This window comes from Pristiophorus japonicus, chromosome 1, assembly GCF_044704955.1.
Source record: "Pristiophorus japonicus isolate sPriJap1 chromosome 1, sPriJap1.hap1, whole genome shotgun sequence".
NCBI lineage: Eukaryota > Metazoa > Chordata > Chondrichthyes > Pristiophoridae > Pristiophorus > Pristiophorus japonicus.
In genome coordinates, this window is record NC_091977.1 from 481,208,746 (window position 1) to 481,226,611 (window position 17,866).

The following is a 17,866-nucleotide window of genomic DNA, read 5'->3' on the forward strand; positions in this document are numbered from 1 at the left end:
AGAGATTTAGATAGGTTAAGCGAATGGGCTAAGGTTTGGCAGATGGAATACAATGTTGGAAAATGTGAGGTCATCCACCTTGGAAAAAAAAACGGTAAAAGGGAATATTATTTGAATGGGGAGAAATTACAACATGCTGCGGTGCAGAGGGACCTGGGGGTCCTTGTGCATGAATCCCAAAAAGTTAGTTTGCAGGTACAGCAGGTAATCAGGAAGGCAAATGGAATGTTGGCCTTCATTGCAAGAGGGATGGAGTACAAAAGCAGGGAGGTCCTGCTGCAACTGTACAGGGTATTGGTGAGGCCGCACCTGGAGTACTGCGTGCAGTTTTGGTCACCTTACTTAAGGAATGATATACTAGCCTTGGAGGGGGTACAGAGACGATTCACTAGGCTGATTCCGGAGATGAGGGGGTTACCTTATGATGATAGATTGAGTAGGCTGGGTCTTTACTCGTTGGAGTTCAGAAGGATGAGGGGTGATCTTATAGAAACATTTAAAATAATGAAAGGGATAGACAAGATAGAGGCAGAGAGGTTGTTTCCACTGGTTGGGTTGACTAGAACTAGGGGGCACAGCCTCAAAATACGGGGGAGCCAATTTAAAACCGAGTTGAGAAGGAATTTCTTCTCCCAGAGGGTTGTGAATCTGTGGAATTCTCTGCCCAGGGAAGCAGTTGAGGCTAGTTCATTTAATGTATTCAAATCACAGATAGATAGATTTTTAACCAATAAGGGAATTAAGGGTTATGGGGAGCGGGCGGGTAAGTGGAGCTGAGTCCACGACCAGATCAGCCATGGTCTTTTTAAATGGCGGAGCAGGCTTGAGGGGCTAGATGGCCTACTCCTGTTCCTAATTCTTATGTTCTTATGTTCTTATGTTCTATCAGAATGCTTTATAATTTAAAAAACTTCTATTAAATGTCCTCAGCCTCCTCTGCTCCAATGGAAATGTACCCACTACCTCAAGTCTCTCATAACTATAGTTACAAGTGCACTGTGAGACTAGGATTATGAATCTTGGAGAAAGAAAGACTTGCATTTATATAGCATCTTTCATGACCTCCGGACATCCAGATGCATTTTGCAGCCAGTGAAGTAGTTTTGAAGTGTAGTCACTGTTATAGTGTAGGAAATGGAATCCATTCAGATGCACAGGAATACTGCAAAGCCGTGGATTATAAATCAAGGAGTCTATTCAGAGTCCTGTCTTTACTATGAGATCTGGGATTGATAATAAGAACATAAGAATATAAGAAATAGGAGCAGGAGTAGGCCATACGGCCCATCGAGCCTGCTCCATCATTTAATATGATCATGGCTGATCCGATCATGGACTCAGGTCCACTTCCCTGCAAGCTCTCCATAACACCTTATTCCCTTGTCGTTTAAGAAACCGTCTATTTCTGTCTTAAATTTATTCAATGTCCCAGCTTCCACAGCTCTCTGAGACAGCGAGTTCCACAGAAGAAATTTCTCTTCATCTCAGTTTTAAATGGGTGTCCCCTTATTCTAAGATTATGCCCTCTAGTTCTTGTTATGTATGTAATTACTCGATAGACTGAATACTGTAAACTTAACACAGGTACGAACCTGGCTCTGCTTTATTCGGGCCCATGATGGCTTGGCTTTTATACCTGGGCTGCACACACGTGCGTACACCCCAATGACCTCCGACAGTGCCGCCACCTGGTGGCTAGTAACACCAAGCATACATACATGACAGTTCTAGTCTCCCCTATTAATGGAAACATCCTCTCTGCATCCACCTTGTCAAGTCCTCTCATAATATTATATGTTTCGATAAGAGCACCTCTCATTCTTCTGAACTCCAATGAGTAGAGGCCCAACCTACTCAACCTTTCCTCATAAATCAACCCCCTCATCTCTGGAATCAACCTTGTGAACCTTCTTTGAACTGCCTCCAAAGAAAGTATATCCTTTCGTAAATATGGAAACCAAAACTGCACGCAGTATTCCAGGTGTGGTCTCATCAATACCCTGGTATAACTGTAGCAAGACTTCCCTGCTTTTATATTTCATCCTCTTTGCAATAAAGGCCAAGATTCCATTGGCCTTCTGGATCACTTACTGTACCTGCATACTAACCTTCTGTGTTTCATGCACAAGTACCCCCAGGTCCCGCCGTACTGCAGCACTTTGCAATCTTTCTCCATTTAAATAATAACTTGCTCTTTGATTTTTTCTGCCAAAGTGCATGACCTCACACTTTAATCTAGAAGAAACTGAGATACAAGATATAGAGAACCAGACATATAATAACACTGGAAGTAAATATATATTGTTGCAAAGTGCACATTTATTCTGTGTATTGTATTGTCGAATATTTTATAATACACCATTGCTTCATGTCTTATGCTGTGTCTATGATGATCAGTGCAAATTCATATATTTCCAAGGGCTGCAGAATAGAATTATAAATTTGAAGACTTCAATACTCTCTACCCCACACACATTCCATTCATAGCATGAGCTGTCAGTCATCCAATTATTGTGCCATGTTGTGGTGTTGATAGGAGCTCTCTGCATGCTTGTGTCTTTGTCTACTGTTAACCACAACCTGTAACATCTCAATACTTTCTGCATTCGGAGTCCTTTATATACAGTGACATCTGGGATTGTAAATCTAGGAGAAATTGAGATTCAGAGAAAGAAATAGATAACCAGATATATACTAGCACTGAAAGGGAATATATATTGTTGCAAGGTGCACATTCATTCTGTGTGTTGCATTGTTGAGCATTTTGTAATACACCATTGCTTCATGTCTCATGCTGTGTCTATGATGCTCACTGAAAATTTGTATCTATCCCAGGGCTGTAGAATAGAATTATAACTTTCATGATTCTGCCGGCCCCACACACATTCCATTCAGAGCATGAGTTGTCAGTTCAATTACTGCGCTGTGATGTGGTGTTGATAGGAGCTCTCTGCATGCTTGTGCCTTGTGGCTACTGTTAACTATAACCTGTGACATCTCAATACTTTCTTGCAGGACATCTTTGATCGTCTGTACCTCATATACACGGTGGGGTACTCCATCTCATTGGGTTCATTGACCGTGGCTGTTATTATACTGGGATACTTCAGGTAAAGAACATCAACTGAATTTACAACAGCTCCGGTTCACTTTAATCAACAGAAAAAATTGCATCACATTCAAGGTCCAAGTAGCTGTGGGGAGGAGGGAGTGCCGTTGAGGGGCAGGGCTTATCGTTATTTTGTGCTCCGTCTTCAGTTTCCTTCGGGAATGTGTTTTTCAAAGTCGGAAGCTACTTGAATAAGACCAAGCTCTTAAAGAGACACCTCAGAGGGGGCCTTGTAGAGGGAGATAAAATGCTTTAATAACTTCATGTCTTCAAGAGAGAAGTAGACCGATTCCAACGCATCACATAGAAAGTGATAACGTACACATGGTCAATGTGATCTTCTGGGCTCCTTTCGATCGCCTGAGGGGGTCGGAGAGGAATTTCCAGAGATTTTTCCCCCTTATGGCCCTGGGCTTTTTTCTGTTTTTTTGCCTCACCTGGGAGATCACATTGCTGCAGAGGCGGTGTGGGGGGGTCGGGGTTAAGGGAGTGTCTGGTTATGATGCTCCAGCCATCATGGGCAGGCTTGATAGACCAGCTGTTCTTTTCCTGCCCGTTCGTATCTTCATATTGGGATGGAGGTAGTAGATTTGGAATTATATTTTGAAAGGTGCAGGACAGTGAGGTTGAGCGTTTGAATGGCAAGTTTAGAATAGCGTCCAGAAGGTGAGCAACAGCTGGAGCATGTTACCAGTAAGGGTAATTGAGGTTCAGTCACTATTCCTATTTGGAAAGCAAGCAGTGTGCTTGGATCGGGAGGAAGTTGACTTGGAGGATCACTTTACAGCCATTGAATTACTTTTGAATTACAGCCATTTAGTTCCACAGGCAAACATGATGGCCATATTGTGACAAGGCCTCATAAACAACAAATGAGATGAATCTGGATTTGTTTTATTTTATGGTATTGTAGTGTTGGCCAGCACACTTCCTTGCTCCTCTTTGAACAATGCCATGGAATTTTTTACATTCACATGACAGGGCAGGTATAACACCTCACCTGGGAGATAGCATTGCTAACTAAAGTGCAGCACTCCCTCAGTACTGCATGAAGTATCAGCCTAGATTAGATGCTCATGTTCTAGAATAGGGCATTGAACCCACAACCTTCTAATTTTGAGGCAAGAGGACTATCCAAGAAAGAAAAAGACTTGCATATATATATATACAGCATCTTTTATGACCTCAGGACATCCCAAAGCGCTTGACAGCCAATTAATTAGTGTTTTGACCTGTAATCACTGCTGTATTATAGGAAATGCGGCAGCCAATTTGTGCACAGCAAGATCCCACGAACAGCAATGGAATAATGACCAGATTGACTGTTTTTAGGCTTTGGTTCAGGGATTAATATTGGCTAGGACACTAGGAAGAACTCCCATGGTCTTCTTCAAAAAAGTACCATGGGATCTTTTATGTCCCCTTGAGACGTCAGACGGGGCATCGGTTAACGTCTCATCCGAAAGACAGCACTCCGACAGTGCAGCCCTCTCTTAGTACTGCACTGGTGTGTCAGCCTTGATTTTGTACTCAAGTTGCTTTGCCGTGCTCCCATTCCAGGAATTAAATTGAATGCAACAGCTCTGAAGAAATTTGTGACATCCTGAAGATGTGAGAAGTTCTACATCAACGGAAGCTCTGGCCACAGGAGACACTATTCATGGAGGTTGTTGTTCACGAGGGACTTTTTTTTATTGAGATTGGACAGTGTTGCTTGGCTTCTGCGGGGGGTTTGGGTGGCAAGGAGTTTTAGAGTTGGGTTGCCATAGGCATCTGGCCTCCTGAGAGTGGGTTGATCCCACACTAAATTTTGTTCACTGTAAAGTCCTGTCCCCTCAGTACAGATTCACACGAGACATGTAGTGAAGTCAAGATCACTCTGGACCTGCACCTTTATTTTTCACAGCTCTGAAATGCCGCACTTGCCTGAGACCTGTCCTTATATACCTGTCTCTTGTAAGTGCACCCCTGGTGGTAAGGTATGCTGGTGGTTACAGGTCATATCTTATTACAGTCATGTATAGCATGTTAGGATACAGTTATATATAATAATGTAACATACATGACATCACCCTCCCCCAAGGTCTTATTGTCTTTATAGGTTCAGTCTCTCAGGTGGTCTACGCTCTCGCGTGGAGCATCTGAGTTGTGGTTCAGTTGTTTGCCTTGGTGTCTGTTTTGCTTTGGGTGTGGTTGCTGGTATCTCGCCTGGGCTGTCTGTTTCGATTGGTGTGATTGTTGTTGACTCATCTGGGCTGTCTGTTGGGATTGCCCTTTCCTCAGGTTGTTCCCTCTGTCTGTCCACCAGGTGTGGTGCGAGTTCCACATTGTAGTCTGCCTCTGGTTCCGCAGTATTGTTGGTAAATGTGCTTTTGACTTGGTCTACTTGCCTCCAGCAGGTTTTGCCATTGTCCATTTGTACTACCAGTAGCCTGTTTCCTTCCTTGCCCATTACTGTCCCTGCAAGCCATTTGGGACCCCTGCCATAGTTTAGTACAAACACTTTGTCCCCTATCTCATTCCATCTCCCCCTCGAATTTCTGTCATGGTACTCAGTCAGCTTACGGCGCTTTGCCTCAATGATTTTGTGCATGTCTGGGAGGATTAATGAGAGCCTTGTTTTTAAAGTCCTTTTCATCAACAGTTGCGCGGGGGGATCCCAGTCAGTGAGTGCGGACGAGATCTGTATGCCAGCAGCAGTTGCGACAGGCGACCCTGCAGCGTGGGACCTTGGATTTTAAGCATGCCTTGTTTAATAATTTGCACTGCTCTTGCTGCCTGGCCGTTGGAGGGCGGCTTGAACGGTGCCGTCTTGACGTGATTTATGCCGTGGTCAATTATAAAGTCTTGGAATTCTGCGCTGGTGAAGCACGGACCATTGTCACTGACCAATGTGTCAGGGATTCCATGCGTTGCAAATATGGTTGCGAGGCTCTGCACAGTGGTGGAGGTTGTGCTCGAGTTTAAAATGGTGCATTCGATCCACTTTGAAAATGCATCTACAACTACGAGGAACATTTTGCCCATGAATGGGCCCGCATAATCTACGTGCACCTGCGACCACGGTTTGGTAGGCCAGGGCCAGGGGCTCAGTGGAGCCTCCCTGGGGGCATTGCTGAGTTGGGCACAAATGGTACACCTTTGGATGCAGATCTCCAAGTCCGCGTCAATACCAGGCCACCAGACGTGGGATCAGGCTATGGCCTTCATGAGAACGATCCACGGGTGCTCGCAGTGGAGCTCCCGGACAAATGCCTCTCTGCCTTGCAGAGGCATGACTACTCGGCTGCCCACATCAGGCAGTCTGCTTGTAGTGATAGCTCATGCATGTGCCTGTGAAAGGGTTTTAATTCCTCGGGGCAGGCATCGCGAGCCTCTGCCCAGTCACCGGTTAGGACACATCTTTTTACTAAGAATAACGTGGGGCCGCTGGCCGTCCAGGCTCTGATTTGACGAGCCGTCATGGGCGAACCTGTGGACTTAAAGGCATTGATTGCCATGACTATCTCACAGTCCTGTTCGTCAGACCCTTCCGTGGTCGCCAGGGGTAGCCTGCTGAGCGCGTCGGCACAGTTGTCTGTGCCTGGTCTGTGCCTTATTGTGTAGTCGTAGGACGCCAACATGAGTGCCCACCGTTGAATTCGCGCCGAGGCGTTGGCGTTTATTGCCTTGCTCTCGGATAGGAGGGACGTGAGGGGCTTGTGGTCGGTTTCTAACGCGAACTTGGCCCCGAAAAAGTATTGGTGCATCTTTTTGACACCGTACACGCACGCGAGCGCCTCCTTCTCTATCATTCCGTACCCGCGCTCCGCCCGCGAAAGTGACCTGGAGGCATAAGCTATGGGTTGTAATTTGCCAGGACTGTTGACATGTTGCAAAAGGCACCCGACCCCATACGCTGACGCATCGCATGTGAGAATTAGCTTTTTACCTGGGTCAAAGAAAGTCAAAACACTGTTGGAACACAGAAGGTTGCGTGCCTTATTGAAGGCGTGTTCCTGGGCGTCCCCCGAAAACCAATCGCACCCCTTCCTGAGTAGCACGTGGAGAGGCTCCAGCAGCGTGCTTAAGTTCTGCATAAAGTTCCCAAAGTAATTGAGTAGCCCGAGAAAGGCGCGCAGTTCTGAGACATTCCGGGGCTTGGGTGCCAGGCGAATTGCTTCTGTTTTGGACGCTGTTGGGCGGATTCCATCAGCGGCAATCCTTCTGCCCAAAAATTCAACCTCGGGTGCGAGAAACAGGCACTTGGATTTCTTGATTCGTAGGCCTACCCGATCCAACCGCTTTAGTACTTCCTCCAAATTACGGAGATGGGAGTCGGTGTCCCTGCCCGTGATAAGTATGTCGTCTTGAAATACAACCGTCCCCGGGATGGACTTGAGCAGACTCTCCATGTTGCGCTGGAATATGGCAGTTGCCGACCTGATGCCGAATGGACATCGATTGTACATGAAAAGGCCTCGATGTGTGGTGAGTAGCTTGGATTCCTCGGTCAATTCTTGCATCATATGCGCAGATGTGAGGTCTAATTTTGAGAAAAGTTTACCTCCAGCCAATGTGGAAAATAAGTCCTCCGCTCTGGGCAGCGGGTACTGGTCCTGTAGAGAGACTCTGTTTATGGTAGATTTGTAGTCACCACAGATTCGTACGGATCCATCAGGCTTCATGACTGGGATGATGGGACTTGCCCAGTCGCTAAATTCCACAGGTGATATAATGCCTTCCCGCAGAAGCCTGTCTAGTTTGTGTTCAATCTTTTCCCTCATCACATCGGGTACTGCTCTGGCCTTGTGATGGACCAGTCTAGCATCCTGTGTGATGTAGATTTTGACTTTGGCCCCTTTGAAAGTGCCCACACCTGGCTGAAAGAGATGTTCAAATCGCTTTATAACTGTTGAGCAGGAGGTCCGTTCCTCTAATGACATGGCATGGACATCATCCCATTTCCAGTTTAGTTTTGCCAGCCAGCTTCTCCCCAGCAGTGCTGGGGGGTCTCTGGGGACAATCCAGAGGGGAAGTTGGTTCACTGTCCCTTTGTGTGTGACAGAGAGCATGGCACTGCCGAGGACTGGTACGATTTCTTTGGTATAGGTCCTTAGTTTGGTGTCGACCCTTGTGAGTTTTGGTCTGTCTCTTTTATGCGGCCACAGTTGTTCAAATTGTTGAGCACCCATGAGAGATTGACTCGCTCCTGTATCCAGCTCCATGTTGTCAGATATCCCGTTGAGTAGGACCCTCATCATTATAGGAGGCGTCCTGTCGTAGGAGCAGCGGCCATTGATCGTGTTGACCCGCTGTACATCGGTGTCCCATGTACTGTCCCCACCGTCTTCTGGCCCGCTTTCCGACCCATCCGATTCGTATACCAGCCGAGCGGCCGTTTTTTTGCACATGCGGGCCAAATGCCCTGTATATTCACAATTTCTGCAAACAGCCTACTGAAATCGACATCCCCTTGACGAGTGCCCACCCCAACACCTCAAGCACAGACCTGTTCCATTGTTCAAAGAGTTCCCAAAGAATGAGCTGTGTTTGGCTGATCTCCCTTGAGCTTCTCTCAGTTTGTAGTTGATTGCTCGCATTGTGGGTTGATGAGGTGTGAACGGCCGTTCCTGTGGCTCTTGATGGCTTCTGCCTGCTGTCAAGAGCCTGTTCTCCCGGTTTTGTCTGTGTTGGAGGTAGCAGCTTGATGGCTTCTGCCTGCTGTCGAGAACCTGTTCTCCCAGTTGTGTCTGTGTTGGAGGTAGCAGCTTGATGGCTTCTGCCTGCTGTCGAGAACCTGTTCTCCCAGTTGTGTCTGTGTGTGGGGGTAGCAGCTTGTTTAGTGCTGTGAACTTCTTCTTCTGATATTTCGTTAGTTGTCGTACCTGCATTGTAAATCAACCTCGTTTCTTCTTCCCCTACCAAGAATGTCTGTGCAACCAGTGCTGCTGCCTCTAAGGTCAGGTTCTTGGTCTCTATGAGCTTTCGGAATATGCCTGCGTGGCCTATTCCTTCAATGAAAAAGTCTCTCGGCATTTCTCTCCTCAGTTCATCGGAGAACTCACATAAACTAGCCAGTCTCCGAAGTTCCACCACAAAGTCGGGTATGCTCTGGCCCACACAGCGTCTGTAGTTGTAGAACCTGTGTCTGGCCATGTATCGATTGCTCGCTGGCTTCAGGTGGTCTCTTACCAGTGTGCTCAATTCTTCAAACGACTTGCTTGCTGGTTTCTCGGGTGCCAACAGATCCTTCATTAAAGCATATGTTTTCGAGCCACAGCTGGTCAAGAGATGGGCTCTTCTCTTGCCTGCCTTATCGTCGCCTAACCAGTCTTTGGTTACAAAGCTTTGCTGGAGCCTTTCTATAAAGTCCTCCCAATTGTCTCCCGCATTGTACTTTTCATCTGATCCATTGTTCGCCATTCTGTGGATTCTGTAATCCCGTAACCCGTCGCCACTGTAAAGTCCTGTCCCCTCAGTACAGATTCACACGAGGCATGTAGTGAAGTCAAGGTCACTCTGGACCTGCACCTTTATTTCACAGCTCTGGAATGCTGCATTTGCCTGAGACCTGTCCTTATATACCTGACTCTTGCAAGTGCACTCCTGGTGGTCAGGTATGCTGGTGGTTACAGGTCATATCTTATTACAGTCATGTATAGCATGTTAGGATACAGTTATATATAATAATGTAAGATACATGACATTCACGTGTTACCATTCCCTCACAGACGCTTACACTGTACCAGGAACTACATCCACATCCATCTCTTTGTGTCGTTCATGCTCCGAGCCATCAGTATCTTTGTGAAGGATGCAGTGCTGTACTCGGAGACAGCATTCTTGGATCTGGAAGGAGTTGACTTGGAGGATCTGAAATCTATAACTGATGCTCCTCCATCTCAAGATAAGTCTCAGTATGTAAGTGACATGTTTTTTGGTAAGAAAATACTTCATTTCTAAGCATTTGAATGCTACTAATCCTTTTGCCCCTCGCAATTCCATGTTTTTTCTTGTAAATTCTCACGCTCGTTCCTTGAGGAGGGGGGAATTGGAGGGGCAATAGTTCCACAGCCATCACTACCCCTCCAGTACTGCCCTTCAGTATTTTATCCGTAGGTTCATCATTTACATGCAAGCTTAGACAGTGAGTACAGCAATTATCTCTTTAGGTTTGCTGTACCTGTCATGAAGATGAAAACAAAAACACCTCATTCCCCATCCCGGCCATTTTGATCAGGTAGCTGTCAAGTGGCATATTTAGGGCCCGACGATTAAAATCAGCCAAGCCTGTCTGCTGCAGTTCCTGGGCACAGTGAGTACCTGCAGGCTATTCGCAAAAGGCAGTGGTTAGATTACTTTGTGCAGTTTTGGGCACCCTGTTATAGAAAATAACTTCACAGCATAGATTCAACAGGATGATGCCAGGGATGGAAAACTATAGCTCTGAAAGACTACAGATATTGGGACTATTTTCGCCAGTGCAGAGAAGGTTAAAAGAAGATTGAAAAGAGTTTTTTTTATTATAAAAGGTTTGACAAGGATGAATGGGGAAAGACCATCCTTTGGTTGGAGAGTTATTGGCAAGGGGAGATTATCAATTTAAAATTGTTACTGAGAGTACGGAGTTCAGAGAAATGTATTTACGAAGAGGACTGTTGGAAAATAAAATGCTTTGTCAGAGGGAGAGTTTGAGGCTGGTTCAAGGGAAAATTAGATAAACATTTGATGTAGAGAGGATACGAGGCTATGGGGAGACAACAGGGCAGTTGGATTCGTTGTGGATTGCTCTAGCTAGCATGTGCACAATGGGCCGAATGGCCTCTTTCTGTGATGCAAACATTAATGTTTCTATTGGGGGATCACATCCTGTTCTCACCAAAATTTATTCATGTGCATTTGTCGCTGGATAGAGATCGGACACAGGATCCCTGGCCTAATCCAGTAGAACTGAGGCCAATGGGAGTATCTCTACCATTGCTGCCTCATGTTGAACTAGCTCAACACTGACCGGGGATTAAACTGGGAGCTTTTTAAAAAATTTATTCTTGGGATGTGGGTGTCGCTGGTAAAGCCAGCATTTGCTGGCCGTCCTTAGCTGCCCTTGAGAAGGTGGTGGTGAGCCGCCTTCTTAAGCCGCTGCATTCCGTGTGGTGAAGGTACTCCCACAGTGCAGTTAGGAAGGGAGTTCCAGAATTCTGACCCAGCAACGATGAAGGAACGGCGATATATGTCCCAGTCAGGATGGAGGGGAACGTGGAGGTGATGTTCATATAACATTTATGTCGGATAACTCATGAACTGCAGGGGTCATTTTGAGGTGTGCAGTCATGTTGAGTCGAGCTCCAATCCTGAAGAATGCAGTTTTGAATACTTACCCTCTAGTGTCACTATCAAGCACTGTTTTTCCATTTCCTGCATCGGTACAATTGTGTAATTGTTATGTAACTGGGCTAGTAATTCACAGGCCTGAGCTAATAATCCAGATAACGCGAGTACAAATCCCACCATGGCAGTTTGAGAATTTAAATTCAGTTTTGAAAAAATCTGGAAACAAACAGCTGGTAAAAGTGACCAGAAAGCTGTTGGACTGTTGTAAAAATCCAGCTGGTTCACTGATGTCCTTTAGGGAAGAAAACCTGCCGTCCTAACCCGGTCTGACCTATATGTGACTCCAGTCCCACATCACAGTGTAGTTGATTCTTAACTGTCCTGTAAAGTAGCCTCGCAAGCCACTCAGCTGTATTGAATACTTTCACCACACTGACTGCAGATGATCAAGAAGAAGTCCCACCACCACCTTCTCAGGGTAACTAGGAGTGGCCAATAAATGCCAACCTTGCCAGCAACGTCCACATCCTAAGAATAAATATTTTAAAATAAGTCTTGAGCAAGATTTGCCAGCAGGAGTTAATGGGAGTTTTGGACTCTGGGCACATGCACAAGGCTCAGATGGTCCAAACGCATTCCATACAGAACCTGTGCAGGTAACAGATAGATGAGACTCTCATCTCAGCAGGCTTTAACAGATGTCACCAGCCTTGGACTTTTATAATCGAAGCAGCTGCCAGGCTACTTACAACCAGGTCGCCGCAAATTAACTCCACTCCTGAACCGTACCACAATTTGACCTATCCCATCATCTTAGCATCTGAGGAAGAGTTAAAATGTCGCAGCATCAACTCATGTTTGATATTCGGTAATTGTTGCTATTTATATATTGACTTCTTCATGAAACTTTGACAGGAAGTGGGTGAAATTTAGAGATAAAGTTTGGGATTGAGAACAAGAACATTTAAATAGTGGTCCTCACATGTGTCTTGAAATGTGGATGTGGGGAAAGGGTGTGTGAACTGAGGAGAAATGTGCAGGACCTCACATTGTTGATGCCATATTTGGCACCAACCTTTGACATTGTTAATCATTGTAACTTCCTGTCAAGGTTTTAGAGCAGTCAGTAACTCTGGCCTATGGCGATGTTGATATGTTTCTCCTCACTGTCTTCCAGATTGGCTGCAAGGTGGCTGTCACCATTTTCCTTTACTTCCTGGCTACTAATTACTACTGGATTCTGGTGGAAGGCCTCTATCTCCATAGCCTCATCTTCATGACCTTTTTCTCTGACAAAAAGTATCTCTGGGGCTTCACCTTAATAGGCTGGGGTAAGGTAAAGACTTTGAACAACTGTTTTTTCCTCTCTCTGCTCTCCCCCATCTCTCTCTGCACCTTTTGCTCTCTTTCTATCAATTTCTTTCTCATCTGTCTCAAACGGCATGTCTGGTTTCTCTCTCTCTTTCGATTTATATGTTGAATTCTGTCTGTTCCTTACTCTCTAACTCTTTCTCCCCCTCTCTGTGTTAGATAGCTAACTGATTTCAGCTGGTCATAGTCAGGCAATATCCCAGTGCACACTTGCTCTAGCTAACCATGTCCGAAGCTCTCTGGACTTGGGTAAGTGAGGTGAATCCCTGTGGAGAGAGAGTGTGCACTCCATAGCAGGCAAACAGAAACTCTCCCTGTGTGGCTTTCTCCATAAGCATGGTTTGGAGGCCCAAATATGGAGATAGATTTCAACGCATCGGATTCCTGCCGAACTGAAAACAAATCTTCGAATATCTTTTTTTCTCATGTAAAAGACTTTGGATTTGTGTCAAAAAAGTGAATGGTGAAATATTAAGCAGATGTGTATAAAAAAAGCATTCCTCCACTGGTTTGGGGTCTCTCTAGATGTAATTACTGGACAACGATAAAGTGTAACAACACAGGTCCATTCCCATCCTACGGTTACTACGAGTGAATGGCTGCACTGGGAGTGGAGCAAGTTATGCGCCAAATCATCAGGGTCATTTTAACCCTCAGCAGATTTTGGGTGGGTGCTTGGTGTTGTGTATCTGTAAAGCATGCACTTCCATGTTCCGCCACCAGGGAGCGCATCCCCTGAAGTCCCAAGGGGTTCCAGCATCCCTTGGGAGCACTGTACATAAGCCGGCCCCTAAGGCCTGTTTACCCACTCTGGAGTGTCTTAATAAAGACTGAGGTCACTGTTACTTTAACCTCCCTGTGTGCAGTCTCATATGTGTTAGGAACACAACAACTGGCGACGAGTATACGAATCCAACGCATAGATGCAGAAAACTGTGGGCATCCTAGCGAAGTTCTCGGAGGGTGAGGACTGGGAAGCCTATGTCAAATGGCTAGACCAGTACTTTGTAGCCAACGAGCTGGACGGAGAAGGAAGCGCTGCAAAAAGGAGAGTGGTCCTCCTCATGGTCTGCGGGGCACCGACCTACAGCCTCATGAAGAATCTTCTGGCTCCGGGGAAACCCACAGATAAGTCGTATGAGGAGCTGTGTACACTGGTTCGAGAGCATCTAAACCCGAGGGAGAGCATGCTGATGGCAAGGTATCGGTTCTATACGTACCAGCGATCTGAAGGTCAGGAAGTGGTGAGCTACGTCGCCAAGCTAAGGCGACTTGCAGGACAATGTGAGTTTGATGGCTAACTGGAGCAGATGCTCAGAGACTTTATTGTACTGGGCATTGACCACGAGATCATCCTATGAATTTTTTTTTTGTAAAGACACCGACCCTCAGTAAGGCCATTGCGACAGCACAGGCGTTTATGTCCACCAGTGATAATACCAAGCAAATCTCTCAGCACACAAGTGCTAGCAATGTTCATAACTTAACTGGAACTGTGTTTGCGAGCAGAAATATACAGGGCAGAAACCACGAGTCTGCAACTGCCAGCAGGCCTCAGGTGACCCAGATGACTCAGAGTCCGCAACATAGGATGAATACAAGGCAATTCACACCTTTGTTGGCGTTGTGGAGGCTTCCATTCAGCCTATTCATGCCGCTTCAAAGGGTATGTTTGCAAGAGCTGTGGAACAATGGGGCACCTCCAGACGAGCTGCAAGCTCTGCAAAACCTGCTAACCACCATGTGGCAGAGGAAGATCGGTCCATGGTGGATCAAAGCAATTTCGAGCCTCAGGGAAAGGAGGCAGATGCTGAAGTACATGGGGTGCACACATTTTCGATGAAATGTCCACCTATAATGCTAAACGTAAATTTGAATGACTTACCCGTAGCCATGGAACTGGACACTGGCGCTAGCCAATACATCATGAGTAAAAAGATGTTTGAGAGACTGTGGTGCAACAAGGCACTCAGACCAGCCCTGAGCCCCATCCACATGAAACTGAGAACATACACCAAAGAGCTTATCACTGTCCTGTGCAGCGCTATGGTCAAGGTCACCTACGAGGGCACGGTGCACGAACTGCCACTCTGTTGTCCCAGGCGATGGCCCCACACTGCTTGGAAGGAGCTGGCTGGGCAAAATCCGCTGAAACTGGGATGACATCCGAGCGCTATCACATGTCGATGAGGCCTCATGTACCCAAGTTCTTAATAGATTTCCTTCCCTTTTTGAGCCAGGCATTGGAAACTTTTCCGGGACAAAGGTGCGGATCCACTTGGTCCCAGAGGCACGACCCATTCACCACAAGGCGCGAGCGGTACCTCACATGATGAGGGAGAGAGTGGAAATCGAGCTGGACAGGCTGCAATGTGAGGACATTATCTCCCCAGTGGAATTCAGCGAGTGGGCCAGCCCGATTCTTTCAGTACTCAAAATTGATGGCATGGTCAGGATTTGCGGCGATTATAAAGTAGCTATTAATTGTTTCTCGCTGCAGGACCAATACCCGCTACCTAAGGCAGATGACCTATTTGCGACGCTGGCAGGAGGCAAGATGTTCACCAAGCTTGACCTGACTTCGGCCTACGGCGCAGGAGCTGGAGGAGTCTTCGAAGGGCCTCACCTGCATCAACACGCACAAGGGACTGTTCATCTACAACAGATGCCCATTTGGAATTCGGTCGGCTGCAGCGATCTTCCAGAGAAACATGGAGAGCATACTCAAGTCGGTACCACGCACGGTGGTTTTTCAGGACGACATATTGGTCACGGGTCGGGACACCGTCGAGCACCTACAAAGCCTGGAGGAGGTCTTCCAGCGACTGGATCGTGTAGGGCTGCGGCTGAAGAGGTCGAAATGCGTCTTCATGGCAACAGAAGTGGAGTTTTTGGGGAGAAAGATCGCGGCGGTCAGCATTTGGCCCACAGACGCCAAGGCAGAGGCTATCAGGAATGCGCCCAGGCCACAGAACGTCACGGAGCTGCGGTCGTTCCTTGGACTCCTCAACTATTTTGGTAACTTCCTATCGGGGTTAAGCACCCTCTTGGAGACCCTACATGTGTTATTGTGTAAAGGTGAGAACTGGGTATGGGGAAAAAAACAAGTAATTGCTTTTGAGAAAGCCAGAAACATTTTATGCTCCAACAAGCTGCTTGTATTGTACTAGCATGTGATGCGTCGTTGTACAAAGTTGGGTGTGTGTTACAACAAGCTAATGTTGCGGGGAAGTTGCAACCTGTCGCCTATGCTTCCAGGAGCTTGTCTAAGGCTGAGAGGGCCTACAGCATGATTGAGAAAGAAGCATTAGCGTGTGTGTTCGGGGGAAAAGAAAATGCATCAGTACCTGTTTGGCCTCAAATTTGAGCTAGAAACCGATCAAAAGCCCCTCACATCCCTGTTCACTGAAAACAAGGGGATAAATACTAATGCCTCAGCCCGCATACAAAGGTGGGCAGGCACTCGTGCTATCAGCGTATAACTACACCATCCGCCACAGGCCAGGCACCGAGAACTGTGTGGATGCTCTCAGTCTGCTACCATTGCCCACCACGGGGGTGGAAATGGTGCAGCCTGCAATCTTGTTGATGGTGGCGCAGCCCGCAGACTTGTTGATGGTCATGGAAGCGTTTGAAAAGGATAAATCACCTGTCACGGCCCGCCAGATTAGGACTTGGACCAGCCAAGATCATCTGCTGTCCCTAGTAAAAAACTGTATACTACATGGGAGCTGGGCCAGCATCCCCGAGAAATGCAAGAGCTAATCAAGCTGTTCCAGGGGCGAGAGGACGAGCTGTCCATTCAGGCAGACTGCCTGTTGTGGGGTAACCGCGTAGTGCTACCCAAAAAGGGCAGGGAGACGTTCATCTCGGATCTCCACAGCACACACCCGTGTATAGTAATGATGAAAGCGATAGCCAGATCCCACGTGTGGTGGTCCGGTATCGACTGTGTACGGCAATGCAGCGTGTGTGCTCAGTTGAGCAACGCGCCCAGAAAGACACCACTAAGTTTGTGGTCCTGGACCTCCAGACCATGGTCGAGGATCCATGTCGACTATGGGGGCCTGTTTCTCGGTAAAATGTTCCTGGTGGTGGTGGATGCTTTTTCAAAATGGATTGAATGTGAAATAATGTCGGGAAGCACTGCCACCGCCACCATTGAAAGCCTGAGGGCCATGTTTGCCACCCACGGCCTGCCTGACATACTGGTCAGTGACAACGGGCCATGTTTCACCAGTGCCGAATTAAAAAATTCATGACCCGCAATAGGATCAAACATGTCACCTCAGCCCCATTTAAACCAGCCTCCAATGGGCAGGCAGAGCGGGCAGTACAAACAATCAAACAGAGCCTTAAACGAGTCACAGAAGGCTCACTCCAAACCCGCCTGTCCCGAGTACTGCTCAGCTAACGCACGAGACCCCACTCGCTCACAGGGGTGCCCCCGGCTGAGCTACTCATGAAAAGAACACTTAAAACCAGACTCTCGCTCATTCACCCAACCTGCATGATCAGGTAGAGAGCAGGCGGCAGCAACAAAATGTAAACGATGGTTGCGCCACTGTGTCACGGGAAATTGATCTGAATGACCCTGTGTATGTGCTAAACTATGGACATAGTCCCAAGTGGATCGTGGGCACGGTGATAGCTAAAGAAGGGAGTAGGGTGTTTGTAGTCAAGCTAGACAATGGACAAATTTGCAGAAAGCACTTGGACCAAACGAGGCTGCGGTTCACAGACTGCCCTGAACAACCCACAGCAGACACCACCTTTTTCGAGCCCACAACACACACCCAAAGGATCAACGACACCACGCCGGACCAGGAAATCAAACCCATCACACCCAACTGCCCAGCAAAGACAGGCTCACCCAGCAGCCCTGCCGGGCCAACAACACGCCAGCCCAGCGAGGGCACAGCCAACACACCAGAACAGACATTTGTACCGAGGCGCTCCACCAGGGAAAGAAAGGCTCCCGACCGCCTCACCTTGTAAATAGTTTTCACTTTGACTTTGGCGGGGGAGTGATGTTGTGTATCTGTAAAGCATGCACTTCCATGTTCCGCCACC

General features: G+C 47.2%; 1 protein-coding gene across 1 annotated transcript in view; it reads left to right on the forward strand.

The window, feature by feature from the left end:
* The window catches only part of pth1r (parathyroid hormone 1 receptor), a 113,959-nt gene that overhangs the window by 65,025 nt on the left and 31,068 nt on the right, over window positions 1–17,866 (forward strand). Inside the window, exons 5-7 of the mRNA XM_070876518.1 lie at window positions 3,016–3,110; window positions 9,823–10,012; window positions 12,600–12,753. Of these exons, the coding sequence (XP_070732619.1) occupies window positions 3,016–3,110; window positions 9,823–10,012; window positions 12,600–12,753 (439 nt within the window). The remainder of the gene's footprint in view (window positions 1–3,015; window positions 3,111–9,822; window positions 10,013–12,599; window positions 12,754–17,866) is intronic.